The sequence below is a fragment of the Octopus sinensis genome, linkage group LG4 (genome assembly GCF_006345805.1).
Source record: "Octopus sinensis linkage group LG4, ASM634580v1, whole genome shotgun sequence".
Taxonomy (NCBI): Eukaryota; Metazoa; Mollusca; class Cephalopoda; order Octopoda; family Octopodidae; genus Octopus; species Octopus sinensis.
In genome coordinates, this window is record NC_043000.1 from 74,828,179 (window position 1) to 74,851,593 (window position 23,415).

Genomic DNA, 23,415 nt, shown 5'->3' on the forward strand with positions numbered 1-23,415 from the left:
CGATGACAGGCATTGTTCTCCAGTCAGTGTCCTGCATGTCACAGGCCTTTAAGGAAGACTTGACACAGTCCTTAAATCGCAGCCTTGGTTTCTGCCGGAGTCTCCTTCCATTCACAAATTCTCCATTGAGTATCTGCTTAGGAATCCTTCTATCCTTCATTCTAATAAGGTGTCATTCTAATAATGTTTATATATATATATATATATATATATATATATATATATATATATATATATATACATATATAAAAGACCCCCTTCGGTCATGAATGACCATGGGATTGCACCTAGAAAGTTACCCTCCTAGACACAAGTCGGGCAAGGTTGTTTATGGAAGACCAGCAGTCGCCCATGCATACCAGCCTCCCCTCTCCACGCCACCAGTGTTATCCAAGGGAAAGACAAAGGTCGATACAGCTTGGCACCTGTGACGTCGCAACAATATACATATATATAATATACTCTCTTTTAATCTTTTACTTGTTTCAGTCATTTTACTGTGGCCATGCTGGTGCACTGCCTTTAGTCGAGCAAATCAACCCCTGGACTTATACTTTGTAAGCCTAGTACTTATTCTATCGGTCACTTTTGCCGAACCGCTTCATGTGATGATCATTGTATAGTTCACTTCCAATTTACCCCTGCAGCATCCAGATTATTCTGTCAAATGTAAAGTTTATTTAGTGACATTGTTTCAAATTCATCATGCATTATCTCATAGCTTGAAGATATTGATGATGTGAGTCTTTATATTTAGAGTGACATTGTAGGATTGGAGTGAGGCCAGATCTAGCTAATTTTTGCTGGTCCACTAAGTTTCAGGGATGTAAACAAACCAACATCGGTTGTCAAGAAACGATGTGGGGGGACAAACATAGGCACACAAATACAAAAACAGGTAGATTATTTTGGTCAGACATGGCCAGTTTAAATGCTAAAAGGATTAAATATAAGATGCAGTTTATATCATTGCATCCTGTTGTTCATAAATGTCCCTCTATATTAAATATGTATGTATGTGCTGATATCTTTTCATCTTGATATCATTCATAAATCATAGATGAATGTAAGTATCATACAAGCAGTATTGTTTCCAATCTTCCAAGAAAACATGTCCAGCCATTGTAATGTTTGTGTTGAAATGACTAGGGGACAAATATCACCTTGCTTGGAAACAGGTGATGTTTGGCAACAAGAAAAGCATCTGACCACAAAAAAGAAAAAAACAGTTTCAACAGAAGTTCTGTCTGATCCACAAGCCATGGAAAAGTGGACAACAGCAAGCCAAGCCCTCCTTACCTCTGTATCTCCACTTTGTTTCATCTATGGTCAGTCTACATTGTTTCATCTATTGTCAAACTAAACACCACCACCTCACAACATTGTCTCCACTGGGCCTCCTACAGATTCTGTCTCTCACATTCACATGGCACTGGTCAACTCAGGGCCATGGGAGAAGATGCTTGCCTAAAATTCCATGCCATATTAAAACGTCTCACACAACTTAAAGTTTTGTTGCCATCCATCAACAGCATTGATACCCAGTAATATATTGAGGTCTCATTTAACAACTAGCCTTATATCAAATTAAGAAAATAATATCAATTTCTTTGATTTTGTTTTTTTCTTGCTTAGCTTTTTTTTTTTTTATTACTGTTTTATGATATATATTTAAACATACACATACAGTAATACCTCACTGTACGAGACCCCTGGTTTACGTGTTTTATTTCATAAATATAAAAAGGTTAAACAGCCATTTTGTGTGTGTGGCAGCACTGGTTCTGACGTGTCTACATAGCTGCATATAGCATCAGAGTAAAATGATGGTATAAAATTTGGATGATTTAGTTTACCATTTATTCATGAATATTATAAATTTTATTGGTAAAATATTTTTCTGGAAATGAATTATGATTTATAACGTTACTATGGGAAATTATTGCTCTGCTTTATGAGTTTTCACTTTACAAGCAGTCTCCGGGAACAAAATAACTCATATATCAAGGCATTATTTTGTGTGTGTGTCATCATCATCAGCATCATCATCTTTTAATGTCCACTTTCCATGCTGGCATGGGTTGAACGATTTGACTAAGGGCTGGCCACCCAGAAGGCTTCACCAGAATCCAATTCGATTTGGCAATGTTTCTACAGCTGGATGCTCTTCCTAATGCCAGCCACTCTGAGAGTGTAGTAGGTGCTTTTTGCATGCCACCGGCACAAGGGCCAATCAGGCAACACTGGGAATGACCATACTCGAATGGTGATTTTTATGTGCCCCTGGCATGGGTGCCAATCAGGCAGTACTGTCATCAGCCACGACCCCAACGTCACTTGCCTCAACATGTCTTTGCAAGTGCAGTTTTTTGCCCAATGATTGAAGGATGCTCTTAAATGGGCTGGTTATGATGCACTGGCATAGGCCATGGTTAAGGTCTCGGTCTCTTGTCATCGCCTCAGTGAGGCCTAACGTTATAATATAAATAATATATATATATGTGTATGTAAATATATTTATATCTATCTATCTATCTATCTATCTATCTCTCTCTCTCTCTCTCTCTCTCTCTCTCTATATATATATATATATATATATATATATATATATCATCATCATCATCATCATCGTTTAACGTCCGTTCTCCATGCTAGCATGGGTTGGACGGTTCGACCGGGTTCTGGGAAGCCAGAAGGCTGCACCAGGCTCCAGTCTAATCTGGCAATGTTTCTACAGCTGGATGCCCTTCCTAATATATATATATATATTATATATATATATATATATATAGGTACAGGATGTCACCAACAGTAAACAACATGAAATACGGAAACAAATGAGTTCAATACACAAACAATGTGAGAAACAAATGGAAAACAAAGAATGACCCTTCATCAATTGTCAGCTGTCTATCTACTACTCAAGGATCATTGAACAACAGTATGAGTCTTCGAAGACAGCTGCTCCCATAAGTACCAAAATAAAATTTGGGACTTATGGAGGGTCAAAGCTGGGAACAAAAACAGGACAGTGGAAACATACAAGGAAACCAAACGTAAACAAACATGGGGGGGGTCGTTAGATCAGGACAAGGGTAAAATAGCAAGAGAAAAGATTGAAGAGATACATCCAGTTCTCAGGACAGTCCTGAAAGAAAAAAAAGATGATCACATGAGGAAAAGAAAGACGGGCGATGTTCACGTGTGAGCAATGAGAGAGAGAAAAGGAGAAAGAGGGGGAGAGAGACAGACAGATAAAAATGTTGAAGGGGAGAAAAAAGGAATTAGAGGAAAGGATGAGAGAGAAAACGATGGGAAAGAAAACAGTACAGAGTAGAGTTGCATCAAAAAGATTATGAGAAACCTACTTGAAAATGGATGCATGGCGTTCAATCAAATAATAATATACATATATATGCATATATATATATATATGTACACACACACATACATACATATGCATATATGAGTACAGGATGTCAGCAACAGTAAACAACACTTTTCATATACAAAATCCACTCATAGGCTTTGTTCAGTCTATGCTTGCTCATGGAGCTGTGTACTTGGACTGAAACCTCAGACATGTAATTGGGGGAGTGAACTTCATAACCATACAGCTATATCTACTCTACTTTTATGTTTAAAATGTTTTCAAAAAATTATGTTAATAACAATAACCTATCTCAGAACTTTAAGCGTATATTAAGATAAATAAGTTATTAAATGTATTGAATTTTTCCTTTTTGTTTTTATGATTTAATTAGATTCTTTTTTATTGACAGACCTTTATCTTTCCGAGCAAAACCTAGGAAGCGTCGTATTGGCCGTACACCACCTGTAGGGCAGCCAAAATTATTTGGAGGCAGTCTTGAAGAATACATTGATGTGAGTTCCTTCTAATATAAATTGATGCGAGATGTAGTCTTTGCCTTATAGGTCATAAAAATATTCCAAATAAATGACAGAATTTCCACTTGCTTTTCCTCAAACATATTTCAGAAATCGGTGTAAGTTAGTTGCAATGTTAATTGCAAAAGAGTGAAAGGCATTCAATTTATGCAAAATAATTCAGAGAAATCTTGTATCAATTGTTATAAAGACCATTGGTTGAAAGGCTGTATGAAAATCATTGATCGGCAGAATCATTAGAGCATTGGGGAAAAATATGTCTTGGGAAGGTCAACTTTGCCTTTCATCTTTATGGAATAAAATAAAATGCCAGTCAAGTATTAGGATTAATTAGCATCTTCCCTTCAAAATTACTGGCTTTGCTCCTAAAATAGAGCTGATATTTCTTGTTTAGCTACTTATCCAGGACCTCATTAACTTCAATATTACTATCCTTTTGTAAACATTTTTTTAGGCTTATGCATTTCATATTTACATTCTTTTTTTAATACCAAGTTTCAAACTTTTCTCTTGCTAAACTGTATGCAGGCTATCAACAGATATAAAGTTCAGTGTTAACTCATCTTATATTATAAAAAAGTATTTTCCCTAAGCCTACTAAGAAGCCTCTATAAAATCATTCAACATGCTAGAGATAAATTCTAAATCACCAGCAAATCACATGCCTTAATATCTTTAAAAGCAAATGAAACATTGGATAAGGTAACCTGTCTGAAATAGGAATAAAAGGATATTTTAACAGAAATGCCTTTGACTATAAATCTGCTTAGTCATGGCTAATTTGGAATTGAACAACAAAAGGATTTTCCATTACTCTAATTTTTTATATGCAATTTCATGTTTACTATGTTTTTATGTATATTAAAAAATGTTTATCATTTCCTCTTTTCACCATCTTTATAAATTTATTTGTAGGTATTAAACATTTTATATAATACTAAATTTCATATTTATTTTCTTATATAAAATTATAACAGCTAAAACAATTTTCAGTGTATTTTCTCTTCTGCTTACAGAATACAGGAGAAGAAATTCCTCTGATTATTCGTAGTTGCATACGTGTTATAAATCTTCACGGTAAGTCATGTATGATCTCTTTTTGTCTTATTGTTTGTTAGATATTTCTCATGAATGTTTTTCTTTGGTTACTTTTATTATTCTGAGTCTTTGTCTCTTTTCACTTTTTAGTTCTTACTTTTCTGTTATTCTTCCTGAAACTGAGATTTTAATTTTTGGCATTTAGACTTAACAGAAGGTCCAGCAATTGAAGTGGATAGTTCTTTGGTCAAAACTGTCTTTAAGGATATAATGGCAGTGAAATTGAATGTACCATCAAGAATTAATTATTGAGGTACTAAAAATATCCTATGAAGTAGGACATGCACTAGTCAATAGAGTAGTACAGGGAGATGTTGCAAGGAGATGCTCTAAGTAGAAGCTTTAGATTGATGGACCAAGATATGAAAGTAACAGAAAGAGTTATACAGCTGATTTGGAAGAAAGCTTAGATGAGATGCTGTTTAGATTTGTGTGAGGACAGGGTCCCCTAATGACCCCTTCATAGTGAAACAACTATATGAGAAGTTCTTAGTTTAGAGAAAGCCACAATATGTACCATTCATTTATTGAAACAGGGTATCATGGTCTAATGATCACTAAGAAAACTAGGTATAGACAAATGGTTTATGAGAGTTGTATGAATTGTGTTCAGAGATACCTATTTCTTTACTACCCACAAGGGGCTAATCACAGAGGGGACAAACAAGGACAGACAAACAGATTAAGTTGATTACATTGACCCCAGTGCGTAACTGGTACTTATTTAATCAACCCCGAAAGGATGAAAGGCAAAGTCGACCTCGGCGGAATTTGAACTCAGACGAAATACCTCTCAGCATTTCACCCGGCGTGCTAACGATTCTGCCAGCTCGCCACCTTTTTGTGTTCAGAGATACCATCAGCAAGGTAAGAATTGACAGTGAATTAAGCAGGGAATTTTGTGTATAGATAGGAGTCCATCAGCTTGGTTCTCATCCCCCTCCTGTATGCTTATGGCCTAGTTCTCAATGTTGAATCTGTCAAATATCTAGAGAAAAAAATGTGGAAGCAACGCTTAGAATCAAGAAACCTTGAAGTATACCTGGCAGGAACAAAAATTTTAGTTAGCAGAAAAGAAAGCAGAACTCCACAGCCATCTTGAAAGTGGGCATACTTGACAATCAACATAGGTGTAAGTAGGAATATCATGCAGTATACCCAATGTGTGTGTACAAGATGTGTAGTGGAATCCCAGACAGCTGACTGAGAAAATTTTCATATGTAACAAATGCTTAGTGATGTGCAGTAAGAGCAGCTATATTATTGTACATAAATGATAGAATACAAATGAGGTGAGCGAAAAGCTAAGGATAAAAGGAATCAGATGTAGTGTGCAAGAGTGGAATCAGGTGTAGTGTGCTGCTCTAGTAAGGTGAAGAAGTACCAAGTGATCTAAGTGCAAAGTACCTCCAGAAGAGGAAAACAAAACATTGTGAAAGCAGATCTCAAGAAGCTGAACTTCCTGAAGGAGATGACAAGGGACTGTGAAAGTAGAGAGACATTGTGCTGGAAAAGATCCATCAAACCCATGCAAGCATGGTAAAACATAAAGACAATGGTGTTGGGAATTATCATCATCATTGTTTGCCTTAATATCCTCTCAAATTATTTTAAAGAGTCTTCAGAACTTTTGTTCTTTTATCTATTTGTTTTTTTTTTCTTTTGGCAGCACCAAGAGAATTTGTTCATAAGCAAAATTATCATTGCACTATTGATTTGTTTTGTCATTTATTTATTTAATTTGTAATATTTCTGTTCTTTCCAACATGGTGGATTAACTGCAGTTATAGATTTAATCATTTTATGTGAAGATCTCATTGGGATGGATAAATTAAATAGCAGTAATATGCTGGAGTCATTTATACAACACTCTCCCACTGCTATTAGTTTCTGATCTTGTGCTATTGTAAGAAATCCCTTTTTTTATTTATAATTTGTATTATTCAGGCATTCATCATCAGGGTATATTCAGAGTATCTGGCTCTCAAGTTGAAATCAATGAATTTAAAAGTAGTTTTGAAAAAGGTAAGATCTTATGTGATTTTATGAGTTGAAATATTTGACAACTTTTACTAGCTCCCAGGTAACTTTCCTTAAAAACACTCATTTAATTCATTTCAGATGAATATATGATAATTGTTTTTTCTTATGCGTACAAGAGTAGGTTGAAAAGTTCATAGGCTGACTATGAAGGAGTGATGCCAGAGCTGTGAAATTTTGCATGCATTAATTTCAACTCTTATTAATAACAGCATTATTTCTTTCCAAGTATGCTTAAAGAAGACTTCAAAAGAAACTAGTAGTGACTTCTCTTGAAATTAGACAAAATTTATTTAGCATCAGGGTTCAGCCTCCAAGAACATGCATGCTGACATGATTGCTACATTAGAAGATAAAGCTCCAGCTATTTCAACAGTGCAAAAGTGGGCAGCTGAATTTAGGAGGGGAAGGGAAAGTCTTGAAGATGATCCATGATCTGGGTGCTCTGCAGCTGCTACCACTGAGGAAAACATTGATCATGTTCAGGTGATGGATGGCAAGCAGTTGACTATAAATGAAATAGCCAATGCTATTAACATATCCTGTGAGATAGTTGAGAATATTCTGCTTAATAAACTTGGCATGATGAAGTTCCTGCTCGGTGGATGCAAGATCTTTTTCACACCTGATCAAAAGCACACTAGAGTGATCACATCATGATGAAGTCTGACATTATTTGAGGCAGACCTAACTGGTTTCCTTGAACATTTTCTAAATCAGGATGAGTGTTGGGTTCATCACTTTGAACCAGAAACAAAGAGACAATCCATGCAGTGGAAATACCCCTCCTCTCACATGCTCCAACGAAGGCCAAGTTCATTTCATTTGCAGGGAAGATGATGGCCTTGGGTTTTTTGGGATGTACCAAGCCAACTTGCTGAGGCAGTTACAAAAGGTTATCAAGAGCAAATGCCCAGGAAGACTGATGAAAGGTGTCGTTTCATCAGGACAATACTTCAGCACGCAAGTCCATGGTTTCAATGGCTGCTGTGCAGGACTGTGGCTTTGAATTCGGTCGATCAGTTTTCCTGTTCCCCTGATTTAGTCCCATATGAATATCATCTGTTTCTCAACATAAAAAAACATTTGGTTGTGAACCAGTATGGAGTGATGATGATGTCATTGCTGTTGATTATTTTTTATCAACAGGATGAAAGTTTCTTCACCTATGAGATCCTAGCACTGCAACACCAATGGAAGAAGTATGTGGGCTGCAAGGGGAACTATAGTGACATTCCATGCGAGTATCTTGGTCAGCCTATATACTTTTCAGCTGATCCTCATAAACTGCCACTATTGGGGTTTTGAAGGGAAAGTATATTAGTTTTCTAATTCAGTTTCCTGAATTGGAGAATAATTCTGCTTTATTATTTACAATTAGGCTCAAGAAAGGCATTTAACCATAAATTGACTGTACTAAAGAATACATGCAGAAAGATGTAAAACTATGACTTTGCAGTTGTGATAAAATGCCAAAAACTGCAAAATGATTTTATAATTGGGTGGATGAAGAAAGAACTGAATAGAATTTATTCTTATCTGTGACTAATTTTGTAATTCCTTGTTTGAAAATGATTAAAATCATTTAAATTAAAATATAACATTAAAAGTAACTTGTTAGGTCATGATCTTTGCTGGCCCCCTGAGATAGATGTGGGTGATGCTAGTAATGTTCCTTTAGATCTTGTGTCTGTCAACATCATGCAGAAAAGATAAGCTGGGAGGGAATTCCAGAGGGCTGGTATGCTCAGTAGAAGGAACTAGGTCTATTGATTAGTGTGGGGCCTTGGTGGGGGTGGATACAACAAGGTTGATGAGAGAAGGGGAGACAAGTGAGATGGTATACCTGAATGGGCATGATCCCAACCAGTAGAGATCATTATAGTAGTAGCAGATAGAAAAGGTAGAGAGAAAAGACTGTCTTTCCATAGGTTTGTAGGTGGAGTGTTTCAGTGTGTATGAATTCAGAGTTGTTTGTTATGTGGGATCCTTCATGAAATAAAAATTTATCTTTTGATGAGAAACTCTGAGCAGGAACATTGTGAATCATCAGTATCAAATTAATAAACTCTACTATATGTACTAAGTACTTTTTCATTCACTAGTATCTCCAAATGGGTTTTTGTTTATTCAAAAACATATGCACATATTAGCTGAAGTAAAACTACGCAATATATGTTTACTTAGCCTATATTCATTATTCATTCACCACAGTATGTATTTCTAATTGCAGAAACCCCTTTCTTGCCTCCACCTGTACTTATAGGCTTACAGGTTGGCACAGATGTCTTTGTGGCATACAAATGAAATTTAACTCAGAATGCTGGAACAAATACCATAAGGCATCAGGTCCAACATTGTTATAGTTACACTAATCTTCTGCCCTCAGTTGGTATTTTTTTTTCTTTTTTGCAAAAGAAAGAAATGCGAAACAGATCTGGGCTGGGGTTTCATTTCAGAGTAAGAGTAGATACTTCAATGCATTCAATCCAATTCACCCCAACAATGTGTGTGTGTGCCATAAAAAAACAAGGAAAACAACATGATAGTTAAATCATTTCAATGGGCATGCTTCAGCAACACATTTCAAAAAACCTGTTGCACAGTTTATGACACAACAACTGTGTCATCACTTCTAAGGAAAGTTGGAACTGGAATAAAAATTAAAAACTCACAGTATTTGTAAGTATGAAATACTGCTAAGAGAAGCTGGGAGAGTTATCAAGTTTCCACAGATCAGAACTGAAAAAGATATGTATCAAGTTCCATGAATTTAGCCCAAAGTGATAGTGGTCAGAGATACATGTGTGTATAGAGACAGACTGACAGACAGACAGGCATGTTCGGGCATAATTTTGTGGTTAAGAAGTTTGCTTCAGAACCAAGTAAGAGGTTCAGTCCCACTGCATGAACACTCTTGGCAAGGGTCCTGTACTATAGCCACAGCATAACCAATGCTTTGTGAGTGAAATTGGTGGATAGAAACTTAAGAAGCCCATCGTATTTTCTCCTTATCTCACATTTGTGTTTGTTGATTGTAAATAAAAGCCATATGTTGTCATTTGTTTATCATCCTCAGTGTAACTATGTCCAAGCTGTTTGCTTGGACATGGTTACACAGAGGAAGACTGGGGAATTATTCCCTTGCTTGGAAACGGGTGAGTGTCGGTGTCAGAAAATGTATCTGGCTATAGTATCTGGAAAAGAAGGTGTTAAAATGATGACAATGACATGTATGCATATATGTGTGTCTGTGTATATATCTTATCATCATCATTTAATTTCTATTTTCCATGCTGGCATGGGTTAGACGGTCTGACCAGGGCTGGTAAGCTGAGGGGCTGCACCAGATTCCAGTCTGATTTGGCATGGTTGCTATGGCTGGATGCCATTCCGAACACCAACCATCCCAAGAGTATAATGGGTGCTTTTGTGTGACACCAGTATCTGCCATGATTATGATTTTACTTGGTTTGATGAGTCTTTTTCTCAAGCACAGCATATTGCTAAATGTTTCAGTCGTTTGTCATTGCCTCCATGAGGCCCAATGCTGAAAAGGTGCTTTTTACATTCCACCAGCACATGTGCTAGTTATGTAGCACTGGCATCGGCTCATTACCCCCATGATGCCTAATACTTGAAAAGTGTTTTTTATGTGCCACTAGCTTGGGTGCCAGTTATGTGATACCGACAACAGCCACAACTATGATTTTACTTGGCATGATGGGTCTTCTCATGCATGGCATATCATCAAACGTCTCAGTCATTAGTCATTGCTTCTGTGAAGCCCAAAGTTCAAAAATCATGCTCTACCACCTCATCCCATGTCTTCCTAAGTCTCCCTCTTCCACAGCTATCCTCTACTGTTAGAGATTGGCACCTCTTCACACAGCTGTCCACATCCATACACATCACATGACCATACCTACATAGTCATCTCTCTTGCACACCACATCTGATGCCTCATGCCCAACTTTTCTCTGAAGATACTTACACTCTGTTGTTCATGCATACTGACATTGCACATCCCAGCAAAGCATACTCGCTTCATTTCTTTCAAGCCTACACATGTTCTCAGCAGTCACAATCCATGTTTCACTGCTGTGTAGCATGGCTGTTTGCACACAGGCATCATACGATCTGCCTTTCACCCTCAGGGAGAGGCCCTTAGTTACCAACAGAGGTAGGAGCTCTCTGAACTTTGCTCAACCTATGCTCATAGAGGATCCACCTCTGCTACTGACTTGGTCATATATATATATAATAACAGAAAACAACTTTATTAATGAAAAAGTTTGTACATATAAAGTAGATTATCTTCTTTGTAATCTTATTCAATGTAGCCATCTTCACCATTAATAATAACTGCTTCTATGTGAGATCTGAATCATCTACATGCTCAAATTAAATGGTCCTAGTTCATATTGGATATTACTCTATGGCAACTTTCAAAGAATCCTTGGTGTTATGGAGATGTTGATTGACCTCTCTCTCAACAATGCTCCATACATAGTAATCCAATGAATTGAGATATGTTGAGTTTGGAGGCCAAAAGTTAAGGGTTATGTGGTCATGCCATCCATTCTTGGTTTGCTTGAGCCTTATATGATGGCGTAGAGTCCTGCCTTCTGTTGTATGGCTCTCTGTTGCATACTTTATCTATCCAGGGCTTGACAGTTGTTTCCAGAACCTCAATGTAACCAGCAGAGTTAACTGTAAGACCTTGTGGAAAGTAGTTAGGAGACATCACATGTCCTTCATTACTTACTGTTCCAGAAGCCCTGACAGTTGTAGAATGTTTTGTGTGCACGACTGTTGGAACTTCATCTGTTTTTTCTGTTAATCTTCTGGTCCTTGTCAGTTTTTCTCATCTGAGAAAAAGTAAATGATGTCATGTTCTTCTGGGTTTTTAACTTTGTTTAATTGCCTTTAGATCTGATCAAATGGTTTTCCTTTGTTTTTTCTGACATAAACTGATCTCTCTTCATCACATCAGTCTTATACCAGATGTCTTTGCAGACAACATTTCTGATTGTCCCTTCTAACACTTGGAGATCTTTTGCAAGTGACCTCATGGATTTTCTGGGATTTCTGTCAATGATCTGTTGAACTTATTGAATAAATTTGGGTGTTCTGATTGTATTAGTGCATTGGGAATGCTTTTTGCATTATGATGTTGGTGATACCTTTCCATCTGAGGCTTCTCTCCTTGTGAACGTTGTAGACAAGATCTGGCAACTTTTAAAAACTGGACTATCTCTAAATCCCTGTGCTCAGCCTTTAAGGCCACAATTACAGCATGCCTCTTCATTTCTTAAGTAAGCTGAGTGTCTGCCATTATTATTTTCTGAAATATGAATGGCATAAAACTAATTTAAAAACTCAAAAATGTCATGTTCTTAAATCACCAAGCTGTATCATTTAGATTTACTTGAACCTGATGTTGGTGGAATTGCATAATAATATGTAATTTTTTTTTATGACAACATTGAATAAAGTTCTACCAAAACAACTGTTGCTAATTTAGATGTAATTTGTGTGTCACTATTTTATATTAATGCTACACCAAATGCTACATCACAGCAGAAATGATATCCTAAAATCACCTTGGTTATGCTTGTACATGTAGGGCCCTGCCCATGTCTACTCTCTAGTGAGTGGAATTGTGGTTATTAATTGGATCTGGTGTTTACATAACTACAGTATACGGTCACCATTTGATGTTTATAATGTATTATTAAACTGTTAGCTCTATTTAATTATACCTAGCCAATATTTGGTGTCTTACATGTTGATATGCTTTGAATAATGAATCCTAATAACGGAACGACACACACACACACTCTTGCTCGCTCTCTCTCTCTCTCTCTCTCTCTCTCTCTCACATATATATGTATGTATGTATCTCCTATTCCCATTTTTTTTCTTGATAATCTTGGATGATGTTCTGAGAAGTCCTTAGATACCTGTGAACATAGCTTAAAATGGAGAAGAATGAATCTGGGAGATTTAGACTTTGCTGATGACTTAGCTCTTCTTGCTAACAACTGCACAAAATGCAGACTATGACAAATACCCTGGATGAAACAGCTGGAAAGATTGGCTTCAGAGTAAATATATCAAAAACAAAAATATAGTAAGTTGCCTGCAAGGAAATACATGAAGTTTCAATCAATGAGGAAAAGATAGAAGTGGTTCAACATTTCACATATCTAGGTAGTGTTCAAACAGCAGATGCCAATACTAAAACTTACATAAAACAAAGGATAGCCAAAGGTGTTGGAATATTCAACAAACTCCAGTAAGTATGTCAATCAAAGAGGCTCACACTATGAACCAAAGAGTATTACCAGAATTGGAAAACAGATTAATACTTTCCAACAAAGACACATCTGAAAAATCCTGGTCATTAAAGGACAAAACATAATCACAAATGAGAAGATGTATTGAAGAGCCAATATCACATAACTGAGTAGAAGTGTAGATGTATGCAGCTGGCAAGACATGTCCAACGCATGGGGAACAATATCCCAGCAAGAACTGCAACGACACGATTCCCAGCTAGTGGCAAGGGACCAAAGGATAGGCCAAAAGAAACCTAAAAATCCACCTTAAAAGATGACCCACAAAGCTCTGGCATAAACTGGTTTCAAGCTCCAACCTATGTCAAAACAGAAAAAAAATGGAAGAGCATGGGAGTAACCAGATGATATATATATATATATATATATATATATATATATATATATATATATATATAATATATATATATATATTTTCATACACACATGCACACACCTGACAAAGTATTGGTGTATTGAAAAAAAAATGTTAAGCATAGGAGGAATTAGATCTTGAGTGCAAGAGAGAAGGCTGTGCTGGTTTAGTCATGCAATGTGTAAGGATGAGGACAATTGCATAAAAATATACCAAGTGCTTAAAGTGGATGTATCTTTAGAAATACATGGGATAAAGTATTGAAGGTTGATTTCAAGATGCTGAGCCTTAATGAAGCAGATGTCAAAGGACCAAGATGATTAGTGTTTTGCTGTGCTCAAGAAAACTCATCCATCACAGCAGAAATGATATCCTAAAATCACCTTGGTTATGCTTGTACATGTAGGGCCCTGTCCATGTCTACTCTCTCTATTGTGTCAAGCATTCCCCCTACACATTCTCCCCTAACACTAATCATTTCTCTATGTTGCTACTCTGCTGATGTAATCCCCTAAGAACAGAATAAGCACATACTACATACTTTCATCTCTCATTATCTACCCTGCTAACTATTTCCACCATTACCTTCTTTCTATGCTTCACCCATTGCTTTGTCTCTCCTCTACTGTACTCCATCATTAACACCTCTCTTATCTTCTATCACTCTCATTGCCCTCACATATCTACCATAACCTCTCTGAGCTGCTCCTATATTGCTCACCATCACTGTTACAGTCATCTCTACCCTATCTCCAACCATCTCTCTTCATACTCTTTTGAAAGTTTCCCCTCATCTGTCTACCTTTCTCTCTAAGTCTCTCTTTTCCTTTCCAACTGGAGTAGCCATGTATCACCTCTACTGCAAGACACCTATTTCTATCCCTCTATTATGCTTTAGCCTCTCATCAACTGGCCGAAAGCCCCCAATACAACTGCTCTTCCCAGTCTTTGTTCTGCAAGTTACTTGGTGACCCCCATTCCATAGTGGTGGTGCCATATAAAAAGCATCCTGTGTACTTTGTAAAGTGGTTGGCATTAGGAAGGGCTTCCAGCCATAGAAAACCAAGCCAAAGCAGACAATAGAGCTTGGTGCAAAACTCTGACTTCTCAGATCCTGTAGAACTGTCCAACTCAAACCAGCATGAAAAAGAGATATATATGTATATTAAATGATATAGGCATTGAGCACTTACATTCAGGGCACCAAGTTTCTGTAGAACAATTTGTTTAATGCTATACTTCATGATCTTTTGCAAGTCGTCTGCTGTATCCAGTTGAGCCATCGAAGATATGAAAGATGGATGTTAAATGACAATGATAATGGTGATATGTGTGCATATATATATGTATTTGCATTGTGTATGTGCTTTAAATATAGTTGCTTCCTATACAACAATTATTTCACTTGGATTTATAATTTAAAATCAGTTCATATTTATTAATATCTGACCACAATTTCTAAACAAAAACAGCATCATAAAACTGCTTTTTAATCAAACAGTTGTGGAATGGGTAATAGCCATTGTATGTTTTTTACTATTAAACCTGTTCAAATGTAACTTGCTATTCATTAGTATCATCTCTTTCAATGCAGGTGAAGATCCCCTGATAGATATGGTGGATGCTAGTGACATTAACTCTGTGGCTGGTGTGCTCAAACTGTATTTTAGAGAACTACGGGAACCTCTTTTTCCATTGCATTTATTTGATGAACTGATCAATTGTACAAGTATGTTTTCTTTTCACAATTATTATCTTTCTAATAATTACTTTTTTTTTTTTTTTTTGCAAGCTCAGCTTTCCCTGAGTTATAAACCTTAAAATATTTCCTATATCTTGAATATCAAATTATAATTAAGAGATTATCAGAACTGATAAAACTAGATATATACAAAATAAGTCTACCATAATCATTTACATGTAATAAAGAGTGAATATTAGCTCTTTTGTTACAAATAATCTTAGAGATGACAATCTTATTAAAAGAAATGTAATAGTTAAGCTAGTTTTAACATTAACAGGAAACATTAAAAGCTAAGAATAAATATTTTATGGAAAGATGAGGAGCATCAGACAAATTCTTTATGGTGTTTTGTTAATCTTTGAGATTTTGTTGCTATCAACTTCTGGAATTGGTGAAACAAAGTTTCACAAGTATCAAGTTGTAATTATTTCAACTAGTACAGGAGACAACTCCAAATATGTTTTGGTATTCTGCACCGGAAACTAATATCTTTAACTTGATATCTGTTTCTAATAAAGCTTTGTAAATCTCCCTACATTAAATATATTGACTGTAACTTAACTGTCTTGTAGCATACTGTTAGATATATATTTCCTTTGACAATTTTACTTAAGATTATTTTATATCAGACCCCTTATCTCTCAGCATCTCTGACAATAATGTCTTTTGTTTTTTCATCCTTAATGTCTCAATTCATAATTGTTATATCTAACAAAGTCTAAGGAGTATATAATGAACCAAAAGATATTCATTACATTATAATGTGAGTTGTTACTGTTTTCAGTCTATTTAATATGTTGAAATCTATGTATTTTCAATTATAGGAGTCTTCACTGGGGAAGCATTGTAACATTAAAAGAACAGATCCAGATATAAGCCTAAATATTCTAACATTAGAAAAGTCTAAGGACAAAAAGCTTCTCATATGAAGGATTACTGGATTGTAGAATTGCATGTTTGAAGTATATTATGTTCGTTAGAGATTATTTTTATATGATTGATTCCCAAAGAGTATGAATGAAAGCTAATAAGAAAGTGATTACTCATACTCATTTGCACTGTATTAAAGTACTTTTTTGAACTTCAATTTTGCTTTCAGTTGAATTTTAATTATTTTCTTTCTCTTTCTAGGAGTAGAAGATCCTAATATTCGTATTGAAAAGATTAAGGAATTAATAACCACCCTACCCCGCTCCATCTTTATTGTAATGAGATATCTCTTTGCTTTCTTAAATCAGTAAGTATCTGTAATATTTTGAAAATCATTATTTATGAATAATAGCAAATCAGTTCCTATAACTTACTTATGACTCTATAGCTTCTCTTCTGACAGTTGAGAATCAGAGTCCCTCCTGTGTGGACACAGGTTTCTATGAATGATATCACTCAAAGCCTCTAACCATCAGCTGGGTTTCTAACCAGGATTGATATAGTGGTTAGGAATGAGCCATGGTTTCTACTTTTTGCCCTCAACTAAAACACTCCTTCAAAATCAAGTAATCTGTTGGATACTTCTTACTCTACATCAACATTTGACAACTTTGGCTCTACCTGTGTCCTATTCACCACATCCCACTAATATTCAAGCCACACATCTATTTTTCTCCAAAGCACAAATCTCTTTTAGCTCTAACCCATTTCTGCAATCCTGGCTATAATCTGTATTCCAACTTCTTTCTGAAAGGTGGTACTTGCTTATAAATAGAATCCATTGTTTGCATTTCCCTATTGCTCACTTCTTTCATCTAGATATCAGCAACGAACTAACTCTGGTTCAAAGTTACTCTTTTCTGTTACTGACTCTCCAACAATAAGCAAAACTATGTAAAACTATCACTGTCACTGATCACTACTACTGTTTCTTCCACTATGCTGATGCTACTTTTACTACTATGAAACAAAATGGATATCAGTTGTTTACATTCCATTATTTTAATATTACTCTTCTAATATAATGAGTATTGTTTCATATGGTATAATAGGTTCCCTTCTCCTCCTCCTCTTATTTAGGACAATGGGTAGGATGCCATCTGCACACCAAAAGGTGTCATCTGTGCTTACATAGATTCCACTTATCATTCCACTCACCTCTCTCACCTGGATAGCAGCAATAATGACTCCCAGACTCACTACTTCCAACTCACACTTGTACATCCCACAGATACCACCAAACACCTTGATCTCATTCTTACTTCCAAACCTAATCTATAATAAACTGTAACAACTTTTGCATCTATCTGCTTACTAGTAAGAGTTCTGCCAATTCTGTGCCACCTGCACCTGACATCATATGATCTTCACTTACTAATTCAGCAAAAATAGCTTGGTGGGCAGCTGAAGCTATCATTTTAGGTATGTCCCTCGACATCTCTTGCACAGCGAAAGTTTAGTGCCCCAAGTGGTTCACTCAATTCTGCTGAAGCTGTTCAGTGTTTAGGCAAAATCCCAGGCCTACATTACCTAGAGAAATTCATCCCCCACCTACCACAACTCTTACAAGACCACTGTCCAAACCACAAAAGTTACTTCATGCATCATACAGCACTCAAGTTATAATGCTCTTCAAACTACAACAGATTCTTTTGGTAACTTTGCTCCCTTACTGAAAGGATTTCTACCAAGCTTATTTCCTTCCTCTTACCAACGATGATGGTTCCATGAACAGTATTCATGTAGAGAAAACTACTACCACTGCTGTCTGCTTTGCAACTAAGTGTGTGCAGGATGAACACACAGTCCTCACTAAAAACTTCAGTAAGAGCATATATTTATCTATAGAAACACACAGCTTGCTAATTTGCTCTCCCAAGAGAAGACTAGACTCTAACTTTGGAAAGGGAAACTTAAGAACAACTCTGCTCCAAGATAGAAATTCCATCTTGTTGAAAACCTCTTTCCTATCTAAGAACATGGCTCAGTAGCAGACTCTCAACTGCCTGAGAACAAGAACAGGGTGATCAAAAACTACCTTCTTAAGATGGAGCTTCATCTAAAAGAGAGCCATTCTACTGATTGTAAAAAACTCACCAGCATGCTACAACCACTAACTCCCAAAATTGCTATTTCTTCTCTCTATCTTTTATGCCACTACTGCAATGCCATCTGTTCTTCTGAACTTGCAGTCTACTTATCTTTGTCCCAATCCATTCAATACACCTGTCTCTCTCTCCTTCATCATCATCATCATCATCGTTTAACGTCCGTTTTCCGCGCTAGCACGGGTTGGACGGTTTCGACCGGGGTCTGGGGAGCTCGGGACTGCCCCAGGCTCCAGTCTAGTCTGGCAGTGTTTCTACAGCTGGATGCCCTTCCTAACGCCAACCACTCCGCGAGTGTAGTGGGTGTTTTTTACGTGCCACCTGCACAGGTGCCAGAGGGGTCTGGCATCGGCCACGTTCGGATGGTGCTTTTTTTATGTGGGGGGGGGTGCAGAAATAGGGGAGCACCAGTGGGGAGGGGTGGTTCAGAGAAATGATGACATGTTCTAGGCAAGTAGAACGTAGGATATCGAGAGAGGGGTAATGCATGGTGAAATAGCGTATTGAAGAGGGGGGTTCGAAGAGTAGACACCTATAATGGTGGTGGGAGAAGCGACATCCGGTATAGATGGAGCAAAATATAGAGATATCCGGTATTGGTGGTGGTGGTGGTGGTGGGGGTGGGCAGGGCGAGTGCACCGCGAAGATACAAAGTTTGATTTTAGACGAATGAAGATAGATAGATAGATAGATAGATAGATAGAGAAATTAGATAAATAGTTAGACAGATAGAGAAACATAAATAAATGGTAGCCGAAGTGAAAAATTAAGCATTCAACTTATCTGCGCTCAGGACTACGGCTTGTAGATGAATGAGAGAGAGAGAGAGAACATATGTGTATTAGAGGGGACATACTTCAAGATGGCGCGAAGATACGAAGATTGATTTTAGACAAATGAAGATAGATAGATAGATAGATAGAGAAATTAGATAGATAGAGAAATCTGATAAATAGTTAGACAGATAGAGAAACATAAGAGGGAGTATCCGGTGTAGATGGTGAGAACAGTGTTCACCGGTATTGGTGGTGGGGGTGGGAGGGCGGGCGCACCGCGCATTGGGAAAAGATGAGGTTTTTAGGCGGCAGAAAAAAGACAGGATTGAGATGAAATGCTTTGCGGTGGTGTGAATAAGTTTTTGTGAGTGAAAGTTTTTATGCTTCAGCTAGCATTTGAGACGAAAGACAACGGTATGGGAATACAATAATAATAAGGCTTGCAAAAACAATGAAAAGAGGAAACAGGTCGGGGAACTTAGCTGATGTTTTTTTTTCTTCCTGCGGTATTGGCTAAGCCTGTGGAAGCGAGTGAAGGTGAGATATATACCGAGAGAGAGAGAGAGACATAGTGACACCGCTCTTTGGGAAAAGATGAGGCTTTTAGGCGGCAGAAAGAAGACAGGATTGAGATGAAATGCTTTGCGGTGGTGTGAATAAGTTTTTGTGAGTGAAAGTTTTTATGCTTCAGCTAGCATTTGAGACGAAAGACAACGATATGGGAATACAATAATAATAAGGCTTGCAAAAACAATGAAAAAGAGGAAACAGGTCGGGGAACTTAGCTTATCTATATTATTTCTAACCTCAGACACTCTGCACTAAACACATTTTCCAATGATTCTTCCTCAAACCTGAAACAGTCTAGAACTATCTCTTCTCTGATTAATTAATTCACCTGCAAAAAAAAAAAAAAAATTCAAGGATATTTCAGTTACCTAAATATTGTGTCAGTGTGTCTGTTGTTTATATCCAGACTTCTTTTTTTATTTTCATATTTCTTATCTTCAATAACTTGAAGGGCCTTTCAAACATCTGATATTTCACTGATGTAAATGTATTTTTCCATCCTCTCACTGAACTGGCAATAAGTGATTATGATGGTAGTGTTGTGTGTGTATGAGAGAGACAGACAGACAGAAAACTTTTTAAATTTCCCTTAATTCTCCTTAAATTGACTATATATTCTACAGTCTGTCAGAATACAGTGATGAAAATATGATGGATCCTTACAACCTTGCCATCTGCTTTGGACCAACCCTTCTTCCTATCCCACCTGACAGGGACCAAGTTAGTTATCAAAGCAATGTGAATGATCTCATCAAAACTATTATCATCAATCAGGAAGAAATCTTTCTCAATGATGGTGGGGAGGTTTATGAAAAATGGATCCTGGATAACCAGTAAGTAGTGGTTATTTTCCTTTCCTCAAAGTTAAACATAATATCCAATTTGGAAGCTAACCTAATAGCCTAGCAGTATTCTTTTTTACATGGATATTCATTTTGTAGTAAGAGGCATTGTATATAGTCAGTTGAGGTTAACCTCAATAGATTACTAGTTCTTAAGAAAGTTGACTCTGATCAATTATAAATACAAGAGACAGAAAGTATTAGACTTGATAATTTAGTTTAATACTGTACCCTTTCTGTTTGATACTTATAAGAGATTGTAGATTTTTAAAAAGTTATTTCTTGTGCTTTTCATTTCCAGTTTTAGTTAACAGCTAGGCAGGCTCCACCTAATCAACTTGCTCACAACACACTACATAAAGAACAAACATTAGGAGTATAGATTGTTTTCCAAATGCATATGCACACACACACACACACACCCAAATATACATATATGAGAAATTTTTAACCACAGGACCATATCTGTTGTGTGTGTATATGATATAACAAACACATTTGTGTTGAACCATGATGTATATGTATAGAGCCTGTTGTTACTTTGTACCTTTTTTACATGGATGGTTACTTGCTCTGAGAAAAGAAGCCTTCTTCCCTGTTTTTATGTTAATTTTCCCCACTGACATAAGCTTCACAGACTCCTAACATTTACCTTGTTCTTTGATAAAATATCCTTTCTAACATAGAATATTATATCAAACAACTAAGAACAGCAGCTCTTTTGAAGTTAGCATACTGAGACAAATGAAATAAGGCAATTTTAAATTTTACTACAATAACTAGTTGCTCATGGTGAAGGTACATAACTTTGCTCTCTTCAGTTTACCATTGTAACAAAAGTGATTACATTTCTAATTCATAGTTGAATGGTCACTGATAGGAAGGGCATTCAAGTTCAAAAACATATCCATCAAAAACATTTCAGTTAATGTCTTTAAAACTGCTTATAGTAACATATAGTATTGTAATATAGAATCAATAACAATATTTGAACTCATTCCCTTGAAACCAAGGGAATGAGTTCAAATCTTGCCTTATTGTCCTTATCTCAAACCTGGGAACTTACTACAATAGTGGCTGTAATTTAACTCCTTTATGTAGAGTTACTAAGTTACTGGATGGTGACTTGTATATTACTGATTTAAATCCTGAAATATGGATGTCATTTTTTTGTAACATATGCTAACATATGCTACTTCAGCAAATTATAATACTATTTGAAGAAATCCATTAATAAAAAAAAAAAAAATATTTTTAATGCTTGTAAATATGGTTTCAACAATCTAGCAGATTCCTAAAACCTATTAAGATATTAAAATGATTCTTTTGGAAGTATGTGATTTAAGTACATCTGATATCATCCATCCTAAATCCATTTTATATTTGAAATGGTATTTATGTTAATTATATTAAAAAAACTGAATATACCATTATTATATGCTATTATTTCTCAAATTTGTTCTATTTAAAAAATATATTTTTGGTAATAAGCAGTTACATATTTTAGGGATAACATTGATGGCAATGAAGAAGATGAAGTAGGTTCCTTGCCAAGTGATGAAGAAGGTAATTTATTGTCATTTTTCTTTTCTCTCTTCAAATCTTTTATAATACACTCATGATATGTATACATATATGATTCTATGTATATGTGTACTTGTTTTTGTATGTATTTACTTGAATTTATCTACCTACTTATATGTATCTATCTGTCTATCAATCTATATCTGTGTATTGTCTTTTATGATAATATTCATGCATACCAACTTAGCATTTTCTGTGATTTTTTAAAGCCAATTTTCAAAATAGGCTTTGACTATCATAGCTTGTTGCAGATGCCCAGTTTACAAACAATATCAGGTATCTATTGCCTACATTTTATAACAGAATAGTTTTTTAATTTAATTTGTCGAAAATTACTTAACTTAGTGAGTGAGAATTGTAGGAATGAATTTTGAAACACTAAGTGTTCCTATTTTGATGTTTACTATTTCTCATTTTATTTTTCTATTCCCTGCTTTTGCTCTTAGCATTGCTAATGACTGCATATGTGTTGCAGTATTGCTTTTACACCAAATACACTTCAATCATGATTAACTTACTATGACTAGTACTTTTGCTACTATAACTCCTGTATTCAATTTGCTTTAAAAAAGACAGACAGGCTGATGAGATGAGATTGAGTGAGGGATCTAACTTTCCAATTTCTTTTTTCTTGTTTGTCCCAGCTTTCTTCTACTTCTGTATCTTGTCTGTGCTGCCTTATTTCATGAAAGCAAATTGCTTATTTCTCATTTCTATATTCATATTATGTTGCACAAAATCTGAAGACGCCAATCAACATTTATTTTGTTTATTGATTTTTGGTTTTGCTATGTTTATTTATGTATATTTTGAAGTATCCCTTTGGTTGTTGTTGAATTCCCTTTTAATGAATTTATTTAATATGATTAGTATAAAACATTATTCTTCAATTTCAAAATGACAATAACTAATAGATAAATATCATCTCCAAATAAAAATTACATCATATTAGTATCTAAAGTTTTCTGCCAGCAAGTTTAATATATTATAATAATAATAATGATAATAATAATAATAAATAAATAAATAAATAATAATAATAATGAAATTATTGTATACAGTGCTTAGGTGCACCACAACTTGTCAGAAAGTGCGTA

The 23,415-nt window shown here is 35.8% G+C and overlaps 2 protein-coding genes across 13 annotated transcripts in view; both read left to right on the forward strand.

The window, feature by feature from the left end:
- The window catches only part of LOC115210217 (SLIT-ROBO Rho GTPase-activating protein 3), a 410,133-nt gene that overhangs the window by 332,739 nt on the left and 53,979 nt on the right, over window positions 1-23,415 (forward strand). For all 5 annotated transcript variants that reach the window (XM_029778687.2, XM_036502155.1, XM_036502156.1 and 2 more), the window contains 7 exons: window positions 3,783-3,885; window positions 4,926-4,986; window positions 6,955-7,032; window positions 15,359-15,493; window positions 16,640-16,745; window positions 20,516-20,725; window positions 22,242-22,300. In XM_029778687.2, the coding sequence (XP_029634547.1) occupies window positions 3,783-3,885; window positions 4,926-4,986; window positions 6,955-7,032; window positions 15,359-15,493; window positions 16,640-16,745; window positions 20,516-20,725; window positions 22,242-22,300 (752 nt within the window). The remainder of the gene's footprint in view (window positions 1-3,782; window positions 3,886-4,925; window positions 4,987-6,954; window positions 7,033-15,358; window positions 15,494-16,639; window positions 16,746-20,515; window positions 20,726-22,241; window positions 22,301-23,415) is intronic.
- Window positions 1-23,415, forward strand: part of LOC115210218 (serine/threonine-protein kinase Nek4) — a 505,173-nt gene that overhangs the window by 223,255 nt on the left and 258,503 nt on the right. The window lies entirely within an intron of this gene.